Source organism: Convolutriloba macropyga, chromosome 4 (genome assembly GCF_964194025.1).
Source record: "Convolutriloba macropyga chromosome 4, txConMacr16.3, whole genome shotgun sequence".
Lineage (NCBI taxonomy): Eukaryota > Metazoa > Xenacoelomorpha > Acoela > Convolutidae > Convolutriloba > Convolutriloba macropyga.
The window spans coordinates 21,695,052-21,709,878 of NC_134471.1; the positions used below are offsets into that span (position 1 = coordinate 21,695,052).

A 14,827-nucleotide genomic window follows, 5' to 3' on the forward strand; every position below is an offset into this window, starting at 1 on the left:
AAAGAAAGCAAAGTTAAAGGGGAAAAAGCGGCAAGACTCAAAAGGGAAAGATGAAATAGGAAAGGGAAATAAACAGCGGCGGAAAGATTTTATCCCGCCTATCCTATTCCCACTTAACCGCCACTACCAATTATCCTATGGTCAAGAGTCGAATGATAACCCCCTTTCTTTACGTAGGTATTATATACTACTTTCATTCGATGCATCTTTTGGTAAGTCTCCGCCAGAATCTATGGTTTCAAAATGGAGAAATTGGTTGCAGGAACTTCTTGTGTCGATTGTTTATGTTGTATGAACTTTTTAGTTGAAAGAATAAATTTCCAGACACTGACAAATAAAATTTTTGTTTTGGTCTTTCAAGTTCTTACAAATTTATCATTCGAATTTGACCAGAGCTAACTTTGAATCTACTAAAATTCATAGAGCACATTAAGTTATGAAATCTTCTTTAATTTCATGCGCATTTGTATTTTGATCAAGTAAATTCAAGGACTAATTGTATAAATTTGAATTTGAACTAGATGTGGTCTTAAGGTTTTTTAAAAACAAATGTAAGCATTAAAAAATGTAGGACAAACCGAGTGCTGAAAATTCTGACAAATTGAATTCCAAGAAAAATTATTACTGGAAATTGTTTTTGGAGTTATTCTAAACAAAGTCTTGAAGCAACCTATTTTGGGGCTATAAGAGTCTCAACCCAGAATATCAAATGTTTTTGCATAGATCATTGAACCGGAAAAATTGTTCTCTTAACCATGTCACAAGTTGTTTTAAACAACGTAATAAGTAGAATCGTTGGAAATTTTTAAATTATATTCTACAGAGAAAGAATGAAAACAACTTTTAGACAAAATTTTATATATTTTTATATGCGCAAGACCACTGTTATTACCATGGTAATCAGACATTTTTACCAACTAACTCCATTGACTGCCTGGGCCGAGGAATTTGGCCAAAATTATTTAAGATCAGCGGCAACTAGCGTTGACAAGTCGGAAAATTCACCGCAATTTTTTTACATAATTTTGCGTTGAATGCGTTGAATCTGAAGAAAAAAATTCAACGCATTCAACGCAAAATTATGTAAGAAAATTGAGGTGAATTTTCCGACTTGTCAAGGCTAGTTGCCGCTGATCTTACATATTTGAATTTAGCGTAGATCTTACATATTTAGCGTTGAATTTAGCGTAGATCTTACATATTTAGCGATGAATTTAGCGTAGATCTTACATATTTAGCGTTGAATTTAGCGTAGATCTTACATATTTAGCGTTGAATATAGCGTAGATCTTACATATTTAGCGTTGAATTTAGCGTAGATCTTACATATTTTTGCGTTGAATTTAGCGTTGATCTTACAAAAAAACAAAGCGTCCACTTGAACTATTTACCTCCTGTTGCGTATGGTACTCGAACTGCTGACCTCCTGTTTGCTTGTCGCCTCTTCTACCATTGTGCCACAGTACCTTGGTTTCCGTAAGAGCCGCAATTCCTATAAAACGTAGATCTTAAATATTTTGCGTTGAATTTAGCGTAGATCTTACATATTTTGCGTTGATTTTGCGTAGTATTTTGCTAGCATATTCAACGTCTTTACCATGTGAGGCGTACCGGGAAAATTTTAAAATTTTTAAAGTTTTGAAAAAAAATTTGAATTCCTAAAATGGTCTGAAATGGATTTTGCACTATAAAAGAACACTAAAAAGTGATTTTTTGCTGACTTCACTTTTCTCACTTGTGCAGTATAGGGGGTCAAAATAGTAAAAAAAAAATTAATTTAAAGTTTAAAAAAAATTTAAAATCGTAAAATAGTCTGAATTGGATTTTGCACTATCAAAGAGCACTAAAAATGATATTTTCTGACGTCATGTTTCTCAACTTTGCAATATAGGGTTCGAAACAGTGAAAAAAAATGATTTTTTGAAAAAAAAAACTTGAAAAAGTTCTGAAATCGTTAAATGATCTGAAACGGATTTTGCACTATAAAAGAGGACTAAAGAGTTATTTTTTGCTGACTGCACTTTTCCCACCTGTGCAGTATAGGGGATCGAAACAGTAAAAAAAAATAATTTTTGAAAAAAAACTTGACAAATTTGAAATCATAAGATGGTCTGAATTGGATTTTGCACTATAAAAGAGGACTAAAAATGATTTTTTTCTGACCTCATGTTTCTCACCTGTGAAGTATAGGGGTCGAAACAGTGAAAACATTGACTCCTTGAAAAAAACTTGAAAAACTTTTGAAATCGTAAAGTGGTCTGAAATGGAGTGGAAAGATTAGCGTTGAATGCGTTGAACTTATGTAAGATCAACGCAAAAATTCAACGCTAAATAAGTAAGATCTACGCCAAAATTCAACGCAAAATTATGAAAGATTAGCGTTGAATGCGTTGAATTTATGTAAGATCAACGATAAAATTCAACACTAAATATGTAAGATCTACGCCAAAATTCAACGCAAAGTTATGTAAGATTAGCGTTGAATGCGTTGAATTTATGTAAGATCAACGCTAAATAAGTAAGATCTACGCCAAAATTCAATGCAAAATTATGTAAGATTAGCGTTGATTGCGTGGAATTTATGTAAGATCATCGCTAAAGTTCAACGCTAAATAAGTAAGATCTACACCAAAATTCAACGCAAAGTTATGTAAAATTAGCGTTGAATGCGTTGAATTTATGTAAGATCAACGCTAAATTTCAACGCTAAATATGTAAGATCTACGCCAAAATTCAACGCAAAATTATGTACGATTAGCGTTGAATGCGTTGAATTTATGTAGGATCAACGCAAAAGTCAACGCTAAATATGTAAGATCTACGCTAAAATTCAACGCAAAGTTATATAAGATTAGCGTTGAATGCGTTGAATTTATGTAAGATCAACGCTTAATTTCAACGCTGAATATGTAAGATCTACGCCAAAATTCAACGCAAAATTATGTACGATTAGCGTTGAATGCGTTGAATTTATGTAGGATCAACGCTAAAGTTCAACGCTGAATAAGTAAGATCTACGCCAAAATTCAACGCAAAGTTATGTAAGATTAGCGTTGAATGCGTTGAATTTATGTAAGATCAACGCTAAATTTCAACGCTAAATATGTAAGATCTACGCCAAAATTCAACGCAAAATTATGTACGATTAGCGTTGATTGCGTTGAATTTATGTAAGATCAACGCTAAAGTTCAACGCTAAATAAGTAAGATCTACGCCAAAATTCAACGCAAAGTTATGTAAGATTAGCGTTGAATGCGTTGAATTTATGCAAGATCAACGCTAAATTTCAACGCTAAATATGTAAGATCTACGCCAAAATTCAACTCAAAATTATGTACGATTAGCGTTGAATGCGTTGAATTTATGTAGGATCAACGCAAAAGTCAACTCTAAATATGTAAGATCTACGCCAAAATTCAACGCAAAGTTATGTAAGATTAGCGTTGAATGCGTTGAACTTATGTAAGATCAACGCTAAAAATCAACGCTAAATAAGTAAGATCTACGCCAAAATTCAATGCAAAATTATGTAAGATTAGCGTTGATTGCGTTGAATTTATGTAAGATCAACGCTAAAGTTCAACGCTAAATAAGTAAGATCTACGCCAAAATTCAACGCAAAGTTATGTAAGATTAGCGTTGAATGCGTTGAATTTATGTAAGATCAACGCTAAGTTTCAACGCTAAATATGTAAGATCTACGCCAAAATTCAACGCAAAACTATGTACGATTAGCGTTGAATGCGTTGAATTTATGTAGGATCAACGCAAAAGTCAACGCTAAATATGTAAGATCTACGCTAAAATTCAACGCAAAGTTATGTAAGATTAGCGTTGAATGCGTTGAATTTATGTAAAATCAACGCTAAATTTCAACGCTAAATATGTAAGATCTACGCCAAAATTCAACGCAAAATTATGTACGATTAGCGTTGAATGCGTTTAATTTATGTAGGATCAACGCTAAAGTTCAACGCTAAATAAGTAAGATCTACGCCAAAATTCAACGCAAAGTTATGTAAGATTAGCGTTGAATGCGTTGAATTTATGTAAGATCAACGCTAAGTTTCAACGCTAAATATGTAAGATCTACGCCAAAATTCAACGCAAAACTATGTACGATTAGCGTTGAATGCGTTGAATTTATGTAGGATCAACGCAAAAGTCAACGCTAAATATGTAAGATCTACGCTAAAATTCAACGCAAAGTTATGTAAGATTAGCGTTGAATGCGTTGAATTTATGTAAGATCAACGCTAAATTTCAACGCTAAATATGTAAGATCTACGCCAAAATTCAACGCAAAATTATGTACGACTAGCGTTGAATGCGTTGAATTTATGTAGGATCAACGCTAAAGTCAACGCTAAATATGTAAGATCTACGCCAAAATTCAACGCAAAGTTATGTAAGATTAGCGTTGAATGCGTTGAATTTATGTAAGATCAACGCTAAATTTCAACGCTAAATATATAAGATCTACGCCAAAATTCAACGCAAAATTATCAACGATTAGCGTTGAATGCGTTGAATTTATGTAGGATCAACGCAAAAGTTCAACGCTAAATAAGTAAGATCTACGCCTAAATTCAACGCAAAGTTATGTAAGATTAGCGTTGAATGCGTTGAATTTATGTAAGATCAACGCTAAAAATCAACGCTAAATAACTAAGATCTACGCCAAAATTCAATGCAAAATTATGTAAGATTAGCGTTGATTGCGTTGAATTTATGTAAGATCAACGCTAAATTTCAACGCTAAATATGTAAGATCTACGCCAAAATTCAATGCAAAATTATGTACGATTAGCGTTGAATGCATTGAATTTATGTAAGATCAACGCTAAAAATCAACGCTAAATAAGTAAGATCTACGCCAAAATTCAATGCAAAATTATGTAAGATTAGCGTTGAATGCGTTGATTTTATGTAAGATCAACGCTAAGTTTCAACGCTAAATATGTAAGATCTACGCCAAAATTCAACGCAAAACTATGTACGATTAGCGTTGAATGCGTTGAATTTATGTAGGATCAACGCAAAAGTCAACGCTAAATATGTAAGATCTACGCTAAAATTCAACGCAAAGTTATGTAAGATTAACGTTGAATGCGTTGAATTTATGTAAGATCAACGCTAAATTTCAACGCTAAATATGTAAGATCTACGCCAAAATTCAACGCAAAATTATGTACGACTAGCGTTGAATGCGTTGAATTTATGTAGGATCAACGCTAAAGTCAACGCTAAATATGTAAGATCTACGCCAAAATTCAACGCAAAGTTATGTAAGATTAGCGTTGAATGCGTTGAACTTATGTAAGATCAACGATAAAATTCAACACTAAATATGTAAGATCTACGCCAAAATTCAACGCAAAGTTATGTAAGATTAGCGTTGAATGCGTTGAATTTATGTAAGATCAACGCTAAATTTCAACGCTAAATATGTAAGATCTACGCCAAAATTCAACGCAAAATTATCTACGATTAGCGTTGAATGCGTTGAATTTATGTAGGATCAACGCAAAAGTTCAACGCTAAATAAGTAAGATCTACGCCTAAATTCAACGCAAAGTTATGTAAGATTAGCGTTGAATGCGTTGAATTTATGTAAGATCAACGCTAAAAATCAACGCTAAATAAGTAAGATCTACGCCAAAATTCAATGCAAAATTATGTAAGATTAGCGTTGATTGCGTTGAATTTATGTAAGATCAACGCTAAATTTCAACGCTAAATATGTAAGATCTACGCCAAAAATCAACGCAAAATTATGTACGATTAGCGTTGAATGCGTTGAATTTATGTAAGATCAACGCTAAAAATCAACGCTAAATAAGTAAGATCTACGCCAAAATTCAACGCAAAATTATCTACGATTAGCGTTGAATGCGTTGAATTTATGTAGGATTAACGCTAAAGTTCAACGCTAAATAAGTAAGATCTACGCCAAAATTCAACGCAAAATTATGTAAGATTAGCGTTGAATGCGTTGAATTTATGTAATATCAACGATAAAATTCAACACTAAATATGTAAGATCTACGCCAAAATTCAACGCAAAGTTATGTAAGATTAACGTTGAATGCGTTGAATTTATGTAAGATCAACGCTAAATTTCAACGCTAAATATGTAAGATCTACGCCAAAATTCAACGCAAAATTATGTACGATTAGCGTTGAATGCGTTGAATTTTTGTAGGATCAACGCTAAAGTCAACGCTAAATATGTAAGATCTACGCTAAAATTCAACGCTAAACATGTAAGATCTACGCAAAAATCAACGCAAATTTATGTAAGATTAGCGTTGAATGCGTTGAATTTATGTAAGATCAACGCTAAAATTCAACGCTAAATATGTAAGATCTACGCCAAAATTCAGCGCAAAATTATGTAAGATTAGCGTTGAATGCGTTGAGTTTATGTAAGATCAACGCAAAATATGTAAGATCTACGCTAAAATTCAACGCTAAACATGTAAGATCTACGCAAAATTCAACGCAAATTTATGAAAGATTAGCGTTGAATGCGTTGAATTCATGTAAGATCAACGCTAAATATGTAAGATCTACGCTAAATTCAACGCTAAATATGTAAGATCTACGCTAAATTCAACGCTAAAAATGTAAGATCTACACTAAATTCAACGCTAAATATGTAAGATCTACGCTAAATTCAACGCTAAAACTGTAAGATCTACGCTAAATTCAACGCTAAATATGTAAGATCTACTCTAAAATTCAACGCTAAGTATGTAAGATCTACGCCAAAATTCAACGCAAAATTATGTAAGATTAGCGTTGAATGCGTTGAATTTATGTAAGATGTACGCTCAGGCGTAGATCATACATAAATTCAACGCATTCAACGCCAACCTTACATAATTTTGCGTTTTTTAGCGTTGACACCTCGGCCCGGGTGTGATTGAAGTCTCATTTTCAAACGTCAGCAATTGTTTCAAAGTAATTTTTAGTTATCACTCGTTCCGCTCACCTTTTATATTCAAAAAAGATGCATATTTTTTTCATCCGAACTTTCTCCTGGTAGCTTTCCGCCAAGTCCTACAATCTCAAGATGAAGAGATAAACTGTAGAAACCGTTTAAATCAAATGTTTATTTTGTAAAACCTTGCAAGAAAGGAAGAATCTGTGAAAGATCCAGACAATAGTAAGTCAAATATTTCCCTTGTTCCTACAATTTTTTACAACATAAATATACTAAATTTTGTAAAGCACATCAAATTTGAAAATTTTGTTCATTTTGATGCGCATTTTTGTTTTGATGAATTAAATTGAGGAGGTGATTGTGTTGAGTTGAGTTTGAACACGACGTAGTAGCAAAAAATTTGTTACATATGTAAATTTAACAAAAAATACAGGAAAAACCTAGCGATCCAATTTCTTATATTTTGATTTCCAAAAAACTTTTTTAGAAATTACGAGCAATATCGTTTACATTGACATAAAAAACTGATTAAAAAATACATTAAAGACTTAGCTTAAAGTGTAAGAATTCAGTGTTCTCTGCAAATTTTTCCGAACACAATCTTAGTTTTCCTAGTTTCTTTTTTTTATCTGAAACTGGCAATAATTGAGTTGTTCTACAGAAAATCCTGAAACAAAGTGAAGCAGTCTAATGCCAAATTATCAAATGTTTGAGGTTGGGACTCATAACTTTGTCCTCGTAACCCTGTCACAAGCTATTTCAGAAAACATAATAGGGTACTCGTCGACTGATTTCGATTCTTAAACTAAAGAGAGTGAATAAAAACAACCTTAAATTAAAATTTTGTAAATCTATATTATATGCACAAATCCCCACTGGTATTACCATGGTAACCATTAATTATTCCCGAGTTCCTACATTATAACATTTCAAAAGTCATAATTTTTAAAAGTGTAACCCCACTCTTCTGTGCACTGCTGTATCTTAAGATCAAACAGTGCGGCCATTAGAATAGTTCACACAAAATTTCAAAAAGGAACAGCAGCAGCCTTTGAGGGTTAACTTTTAATAAGCTATTCAATTATATAAAAATTTTTGAACTTTGATCCAATGGCCGAATTATTTGTTGTCATGATGCAACTGTATAAAGAAGAGTGATGCTCCACTTTTGAGTTTCCTATTTTTTTTAATTGTAGTGATACAGTTTGTTTGAAATTAGTAACAAAAACTACTAACCAAAATATTTACAGTTTATTTTAATTTTGTGTGAATATGTACTTTGTGTAAAAAAATTGAGTGGAAATTTGTATTAATGAATTTACATAGCTGATTCCAACTTTTTTGTGCAATTTTGTAATGGAATTCCGGTAAAAACAAATTTTTGTCGGACCTGATCTTATCAATCTGTGAAAATCAAATCAGTGCTATTAAAAAATAACATAGCAGATCATATATGAAACCAAAATATGAAGAGTTTCTGAAAAACAAACTTTATTGACTGTTTGCTTCCAGATTAATTGGATTCGCAAAGTAGGATAATTGAACTTTTTAGGCTAAATTTGGCGTTCTCCTTTGACATTGTCCCTGGATCATCATACGCTTGGACTATTATCGCAACCAACCGGGGATCGAACCCACTTCAGAGGAACTACACTTTCTCTGACACCAATCCACCAATGAGCCCAATATCCCTGGTTGAAGCAGCATCTACTCTTGAGACTTACGACACTTTTGTTCTTACAATTGGGAGTGAACATTTTGTGAGTTAAAACTTTTCCATCTCTGATTAAGTTTTTGCTTTTTTATGGAAATATGAAACATTTTGCCTAAATATGATAGTTAATTTTCCGAAATTATACTGAGTTTTACTGCCTTGATATGCTAATTAACGAACGGTGGAGGTCAAACAAAAAGAAAATACATATTTGGCAACACAACACAATGCTGACAACCGCAATCGAAGCAAAGAATTAGGGATAGGAACCAAATACGATTTGGGGGACGCAATCCAAAGTAGCTATTTTGCAATTCCTTGGGTCAGAGCCCTGTCTCGATCAAAAAGTTATATAGCAAAATCTTGCAAGATTCTGGAGTTGCAAGACAAAACATCATCCCGCCAGTTTTTTTTTAAAAAAAGTCTTGCTAGAAATTAACTCGTCTTGCTAGAAGCTTGCAAGATAAAAATTCATCTTCCAAATATGCTAGTAATAGGAACATGCGTGAACAGGACCTGCATGAGAGTAGTACGTTGTTTCCCAAATATTTTTTCTTTATTGTTACAATTTGCACAAGAAAAAGACCATCAAATTTTGAAATTTTCCGCAAAGTAAATATTAACTCATAAGAAACTGCATATGTTGACATACAAAAATTAATTGAGAATTTATTATGATTAAAAATTTAAAAAAATCTTTGAAAGAACTAAAGCCATGTAATTTCGAAAAATTTGATTAAAAAAGCGTTATTGTGGAGATCCTACATGGTTAAGGGCACACTTCAAAATTTTTAGAACGTTCTCTATTTGTGTTCGTAGTGTCCAACAGAACAGTATCAATTCTGCTTAGCTAAAACTAAGTTGTTCAATAATAAAACTCATTTAGCTAACGTAAATTTGTTTTAAGTTATCTCTTAAAACACGCGCAACTATGTCTTGGAAAGACGCTGAACAAAAGGAAACATAACGCGCCTGAAACAACCAATGAAAGCAGAGCTCGACCGATATGAAATTGCGAGAATCTAGCAATATAACCTTTCATCGTGCAAGATCTCGCAAGATAGCCATCATCATGCATGTTTTTGCAAGATAACCATCCTTTCGCCAGATCTTACAAGATCACTATTTTGCAATAATCTTGCAAGACTTTGCAAAATAAACATCTGGTTTCAACTAGGGTATACAGTTATTGGAAAATATGAGTACATAGCAATTTTGAGGCCAATTTAACCAAAAAAATTCCCTTTTTGTTTCCGATATCAATCGACAACGGGATAATAGATATAAAAATTGCAAAAGTTTACAGTTTGCAGTATTTTTTGACAACTAGGTTTTCAAAAATTAGCTTTATTAAAAATATGATGACTCAGCTTTGATGATGTCATCTATTATGTAAAACTGAATTATTATGGCGTTCTCTTTTGTCAATGAGGTTATAACAATTGCTGATTAAACAATGTTAAAGATTTAATGACTTTTTTGCATTAAAACAAGCTGGTCAGACGAGCTCGTCAACAAAATAACAAGTAGGCGTCCCTCAGAAAGTGACTTTGAAAGAGTTACACCAAAGTCTGGAACCGTTCAATCTACTTTCTTCGCACACGCAAGAGAACATCCAAGAATCACTTGATAAAGATAGACTTGCTGACCTAATAAGAAATCATACGCCAACCATGGAAAATGCAAGACTCCAATCACTACGCCTGCCTCATTCTGGAGCGGGGCTTGCTACACCTCCAATTCCCGCTCTAGGTGTACAATTTTCAGCTAAGGAATTTCAAGTCAGTGTCAAGTACAGGCTCGGGATCGCGGTTTATGATCAAAAAGAAAATGTCCTTATTGCATTTCAGGTACATTGGACACATTTGGTGACCATGCCATTGCCAGCAGTGTAAGGGGAGATGCGATTTAATTGCACGATAGAATTCGTGATTGTATAGCTTCCGCCTGTTCAGCAGCTAATTTGTCCCCAGCAATTGAAAAACGCAATCTCATTGCGGAAAATAACTCACGCCCAAGAGATGTCTATCTGCCTTCTTGGAAATCTGGCCAATCTGTTGCTCTAGACATAACCGCGACTTCCTCTCTGCAACCGAACTTTATTTCTCATGCGGCAGAGAAGTCTGGTTATGCAATTGAAGCTGCTGAAGATCAAAAGTATGCTCATTATGAAAAAAGATGTGCTCAACAAGGTATTTATTTTGTCCCCCTAGCAATAGATGTTTTGGGCGGTCTGTCTAAGACTCTGAAGAAGGCCTTAATGCGCATGTCGTTGTTAGCTGATAGCAGAAATTATCAGTCAGTGGGACATTCCATTGCCTTAAATAGAGCAGTTCAATCACGTTCTGTTGTCATTATGCGCAGATCAGCTACTATGCTCTGGTCGCGAGCTCCGTAGTTGAATGAAACAATTAGTTGAACTTGTCTGATATTTAGCGACCCGATTATGTGGGACGTAATGTGAAGATAACTATTCCAAAATGCTGGCGTTGAGCTGACTCAATCTCTTGATGAGTTAGAAGCACGCCCTTAATCATTATTGAACTCACCCAATGAAAAGGGAGCCTTTTCTTAAGCAATATCATCCAAGAGGAGGGGACTTGTGTTCATTTCAAGTTCAATAACGCGAGGAAATCTAAAAAAACGAGAGTTAAAAGTCTGAGGGAGAGGGAATGAAACATCAAAGATCGGAGAAAACATTAAGATTGGCAATAAGAAATAATCAGCAAACATTTGAATTTTAGATCAAGATAAACGAAGATTTTTTAATAATGGAGACCACGCAGATTTAATAAATGGAGAGAACTTAAAAAGTCAATAAATAAAAGAAATTAAAACCTTTTGCCTTTTATCGTTCTAACTGATTGGGATGTTGTGTGCTTTCTCCAATTTTCAAATATTCTTTCATCATTTTGCTAAAATTTTCATTGATCTAAATATGTGATTAGTTAAGAAACTACAAACTTTCCCTTTTAACTGTATCTTTAGTTCGGTTAATCACATTGTTAATTTATTGCGTACGGTGTTTTTGAGCAGCAATTTCCAGATTTCATCATTGTATTTAAATAATTTACTCCTTTCCTGCTTTGTGGCGTGGGTTGCCGTTTTTATCCTGATCTAAGATGCATTGCATTTAATTTCACCAAATCAATTCAAAAAATTCTAGGCAGCGAAATTTTCTTCAGGCCTGATTTTGAACCAGTGCCTGTGATCTCGAGTCTGGATATCTTTGAGGAAGTCCTCTATAATGAGGTCTGATAGCGACAGGTTATTGATATGTAGTGTGCAATCCTAACGATTGCCAGCTTTTCAAAAGACGATAGCAAGCCGAAGTAATGATGATATTCAATTTTGTGTCATTTTTATTACAGTTTTTTTTCTTTCTGGGTTCTCCTTTACTGTTTTTATTCCATCTTTTCATGAGATTAACGACGCAACATTTGTATTTTTGTGATTTACGACTCTCATTATTTGATTAATTTGTTTTATATGGCTATAACATGTTTTAGGCGAACCGCATTTGAAAAATGTCTTATTTGAGTTTGCCCTTATTTCTTTATGTTCTGTTAATTATATATATATATATATATATATATATATATATATATATATATATACATATATATATATATATATATATATATATATATATATATATATATATATACATTATATATATATATATATATATATATATATATTTGAATATTGAAATTTTCATAACGGCTACGTTCAACATTGTTGTAATAATTGTACCTAGTAGCCGCTGGTTTAGTGATAGTTTCAAAAGAACATCGAGAAAGTAGGATGTTATCCTTTTTTAAATTTTAAGAAAACGAAAAGAGGAGAAAACTCCATTGCTATGTCGATAAGTGAAGGCCACAAAGCTAAACGCGATTTTGATTAGAAATATCTCCCCGAGCAAGTGCGCACTCACCTAACATAGGAGCCTATCGGGTCCTAAAAAACCTTTAGACACTCCATTTCAAGACATTAGAAATGCCCTTCAGAAATTTTGTTTTTGCAAAGGACAGAAAGGACAAAATTCTGTCCGAAAGGCAATTTGTACGTGAATTAGATGACAAATGTTCTTCAAAGTCAGGAAATTACCTCTCTATTTTGAAGAAAAGGTCATAGAGAATCTATAACAGACGGTCAAATAGGTCAGCTTATATCCTGTGCAGCCAGGAGGAATCACGAATGCATCACCACTGTTGATGCAGCGACACTATAATTGAGATAACAGAGACATTGCGTTGAATTGAAATTGAATTTCAATGACAAAATATTGGACCAGGAATACAGTGACACAATATTCTTTAATCTTTATGGGGCTTCTCACTTTGGCAAAATTGGCCTCTCAGACGCTTACTGTCAAATCGAACATGAATTTTTATTCACATTCTATACATCTCACGTACTGTTTCTCAATGATAGAAGAACTTTTCTCCAGTCTTTTAGAATTCACGAAATCAATGCCTACAAAAATCCGGGGGGGGGGGGGTGGCGATCTTTCAAGCCGATGTTATGCTCTAAGGAATTACCAAAGAGTAAGTCAACAAAAGGACGCATTCAGTCAAGTGTCGACTACGTGAGAAAGATTTACTATTAATTACGAAAAAATCTCCTTGCACCATTCAATAGTGTTATTTTTTTGGGGTACTCGATTTCTAAGCACAGAAGAGCTCGAGATCCCAAACGTGTTGAAAAAATTGAAATTGGTAAACCACCAACTAACAACAGACATCTCAACATTCGTTTGTTGGGCAGGCGAATTTCTACGGAAAAATTATTACCGATTTCGCCAGTGAAATGTTGCCACTGAACGACATGATATATAGCAATTCTCATGGAACGGATAGCAACAGAAAATTTTCGAAGACACAATCAATTATGTATGAACCTCATTCACTGTATGATTTAACATTTTGTAAAAAGAAACCACAATAACTAATGGCGCACCCAAAAAAGCAGCTGACATTATTTTGCAGGAAAGGAAACCTGTATTAGTATATTATATATATAATGTATCTCATGGAAATTGACTGCAGCGGTGAGGTGCTAAAAACAGCTGGAAGCACTGGCACTTGTGTTCGTGGTCAAGCAAATAAATTTTCTAAACAATTTATTCTTCAGAAATACCAAAAAACAATGGAACAGTGCACCAGACAAGGAAATCCCAGAGACAGCAAAATCTAGATTCACAAAATCGGTACTAGCTCTGATGGGCTTCAATCTTCATTTGAAGTGCATACCAGTAGATCAGATACCCCACGCTGTTTAGATTTTGATGGAGACGCGTTTGATAACGACAGAGTGTACTTGGCAATCAACATCCTTTACCTCAATTAAACAGATTTGGTGACCCAAGCAGAAATCAGAACAGAACAGAACAGAACAGAAAGAGACTACTCCGTGTCAACTGAAAATTTTTTTTGGAGGCATGAAAAAGGATTTGAATAAGAGAAGGATGCATTGAACAGACAAAAGGTAATCACCTTCGAAGGATTTGCTGCCTTAATTCCAGCAAAACTAATATTTTAACTTCTGGTGAAAGCAATTGAGACGAATACTGGCAAAAAAGCCTCGGTCGAAGTTGTAGCCTTGTGGCCTGGCAATTACAAAAGACACTCATTATTTTGTTAGTAGATGTTAGAATTGTCAAATGAACAGGCCGAGCCTCGGAAAAACAAAATAAGCGCGGCCAGAAGCCGACGTTTGGGAACTGTTTTACATGATATAGGGTTATGATAATGACCAATGCAACATCTTAGTTATTATTGAGCGGGTTCCCTCTAGATAGGAGCTTCTCCCACAGGAAAAACAAATTCAGAAACAGTTAATGTATATCACATTCGAATCTTTTAAAGATTCGGATTACCTAAAATTTTAGTATCTGATTCTGTTCCCGAATTTGTAGGTGATGGTCTCAAACAGAAGTGCTAAATAACGGGAATTAGGAATATAGAATCGCCCGCTATTGTGCAAGAGCTAAGGGACTAGCTGAAAGAGCAGTTCAGGCAGTGAAGTGGGCACTTCAAGTGCAGAGTCCCATTCTCAACGTTTGTGGTTATTCCTGTATAGGACAATGATGAAACATCGTAACACTTTGAATACAAAGTTATAAGCTCCAGTTTAGCTATTTCTGGTACGCAGAGTCAGA

General features: G+C 34.0%; 1 protein-coding gene across 1 annotated transcript in view; it reads left to right on the top strand.

Moving 5' to 3' along the window:
* The window catches only part of LOC142338020 (uncharacterized), a 98,489-nt gene that overhangs the window by 53,182 nt on the left and 30,480 nt on the right, over nt 1-14,827 (top strand). Inside the window, exon 5 of the mRNA XM_075387654.1 lies at nt 8,503-8,710. Coding sequence (XP_075243769.1) covers nt 8,503-8,710 — 208 coding nt within the window. The remainder of the gene's footprint in view (nt 1-8,502; nt 8,711-14,827) is intronic.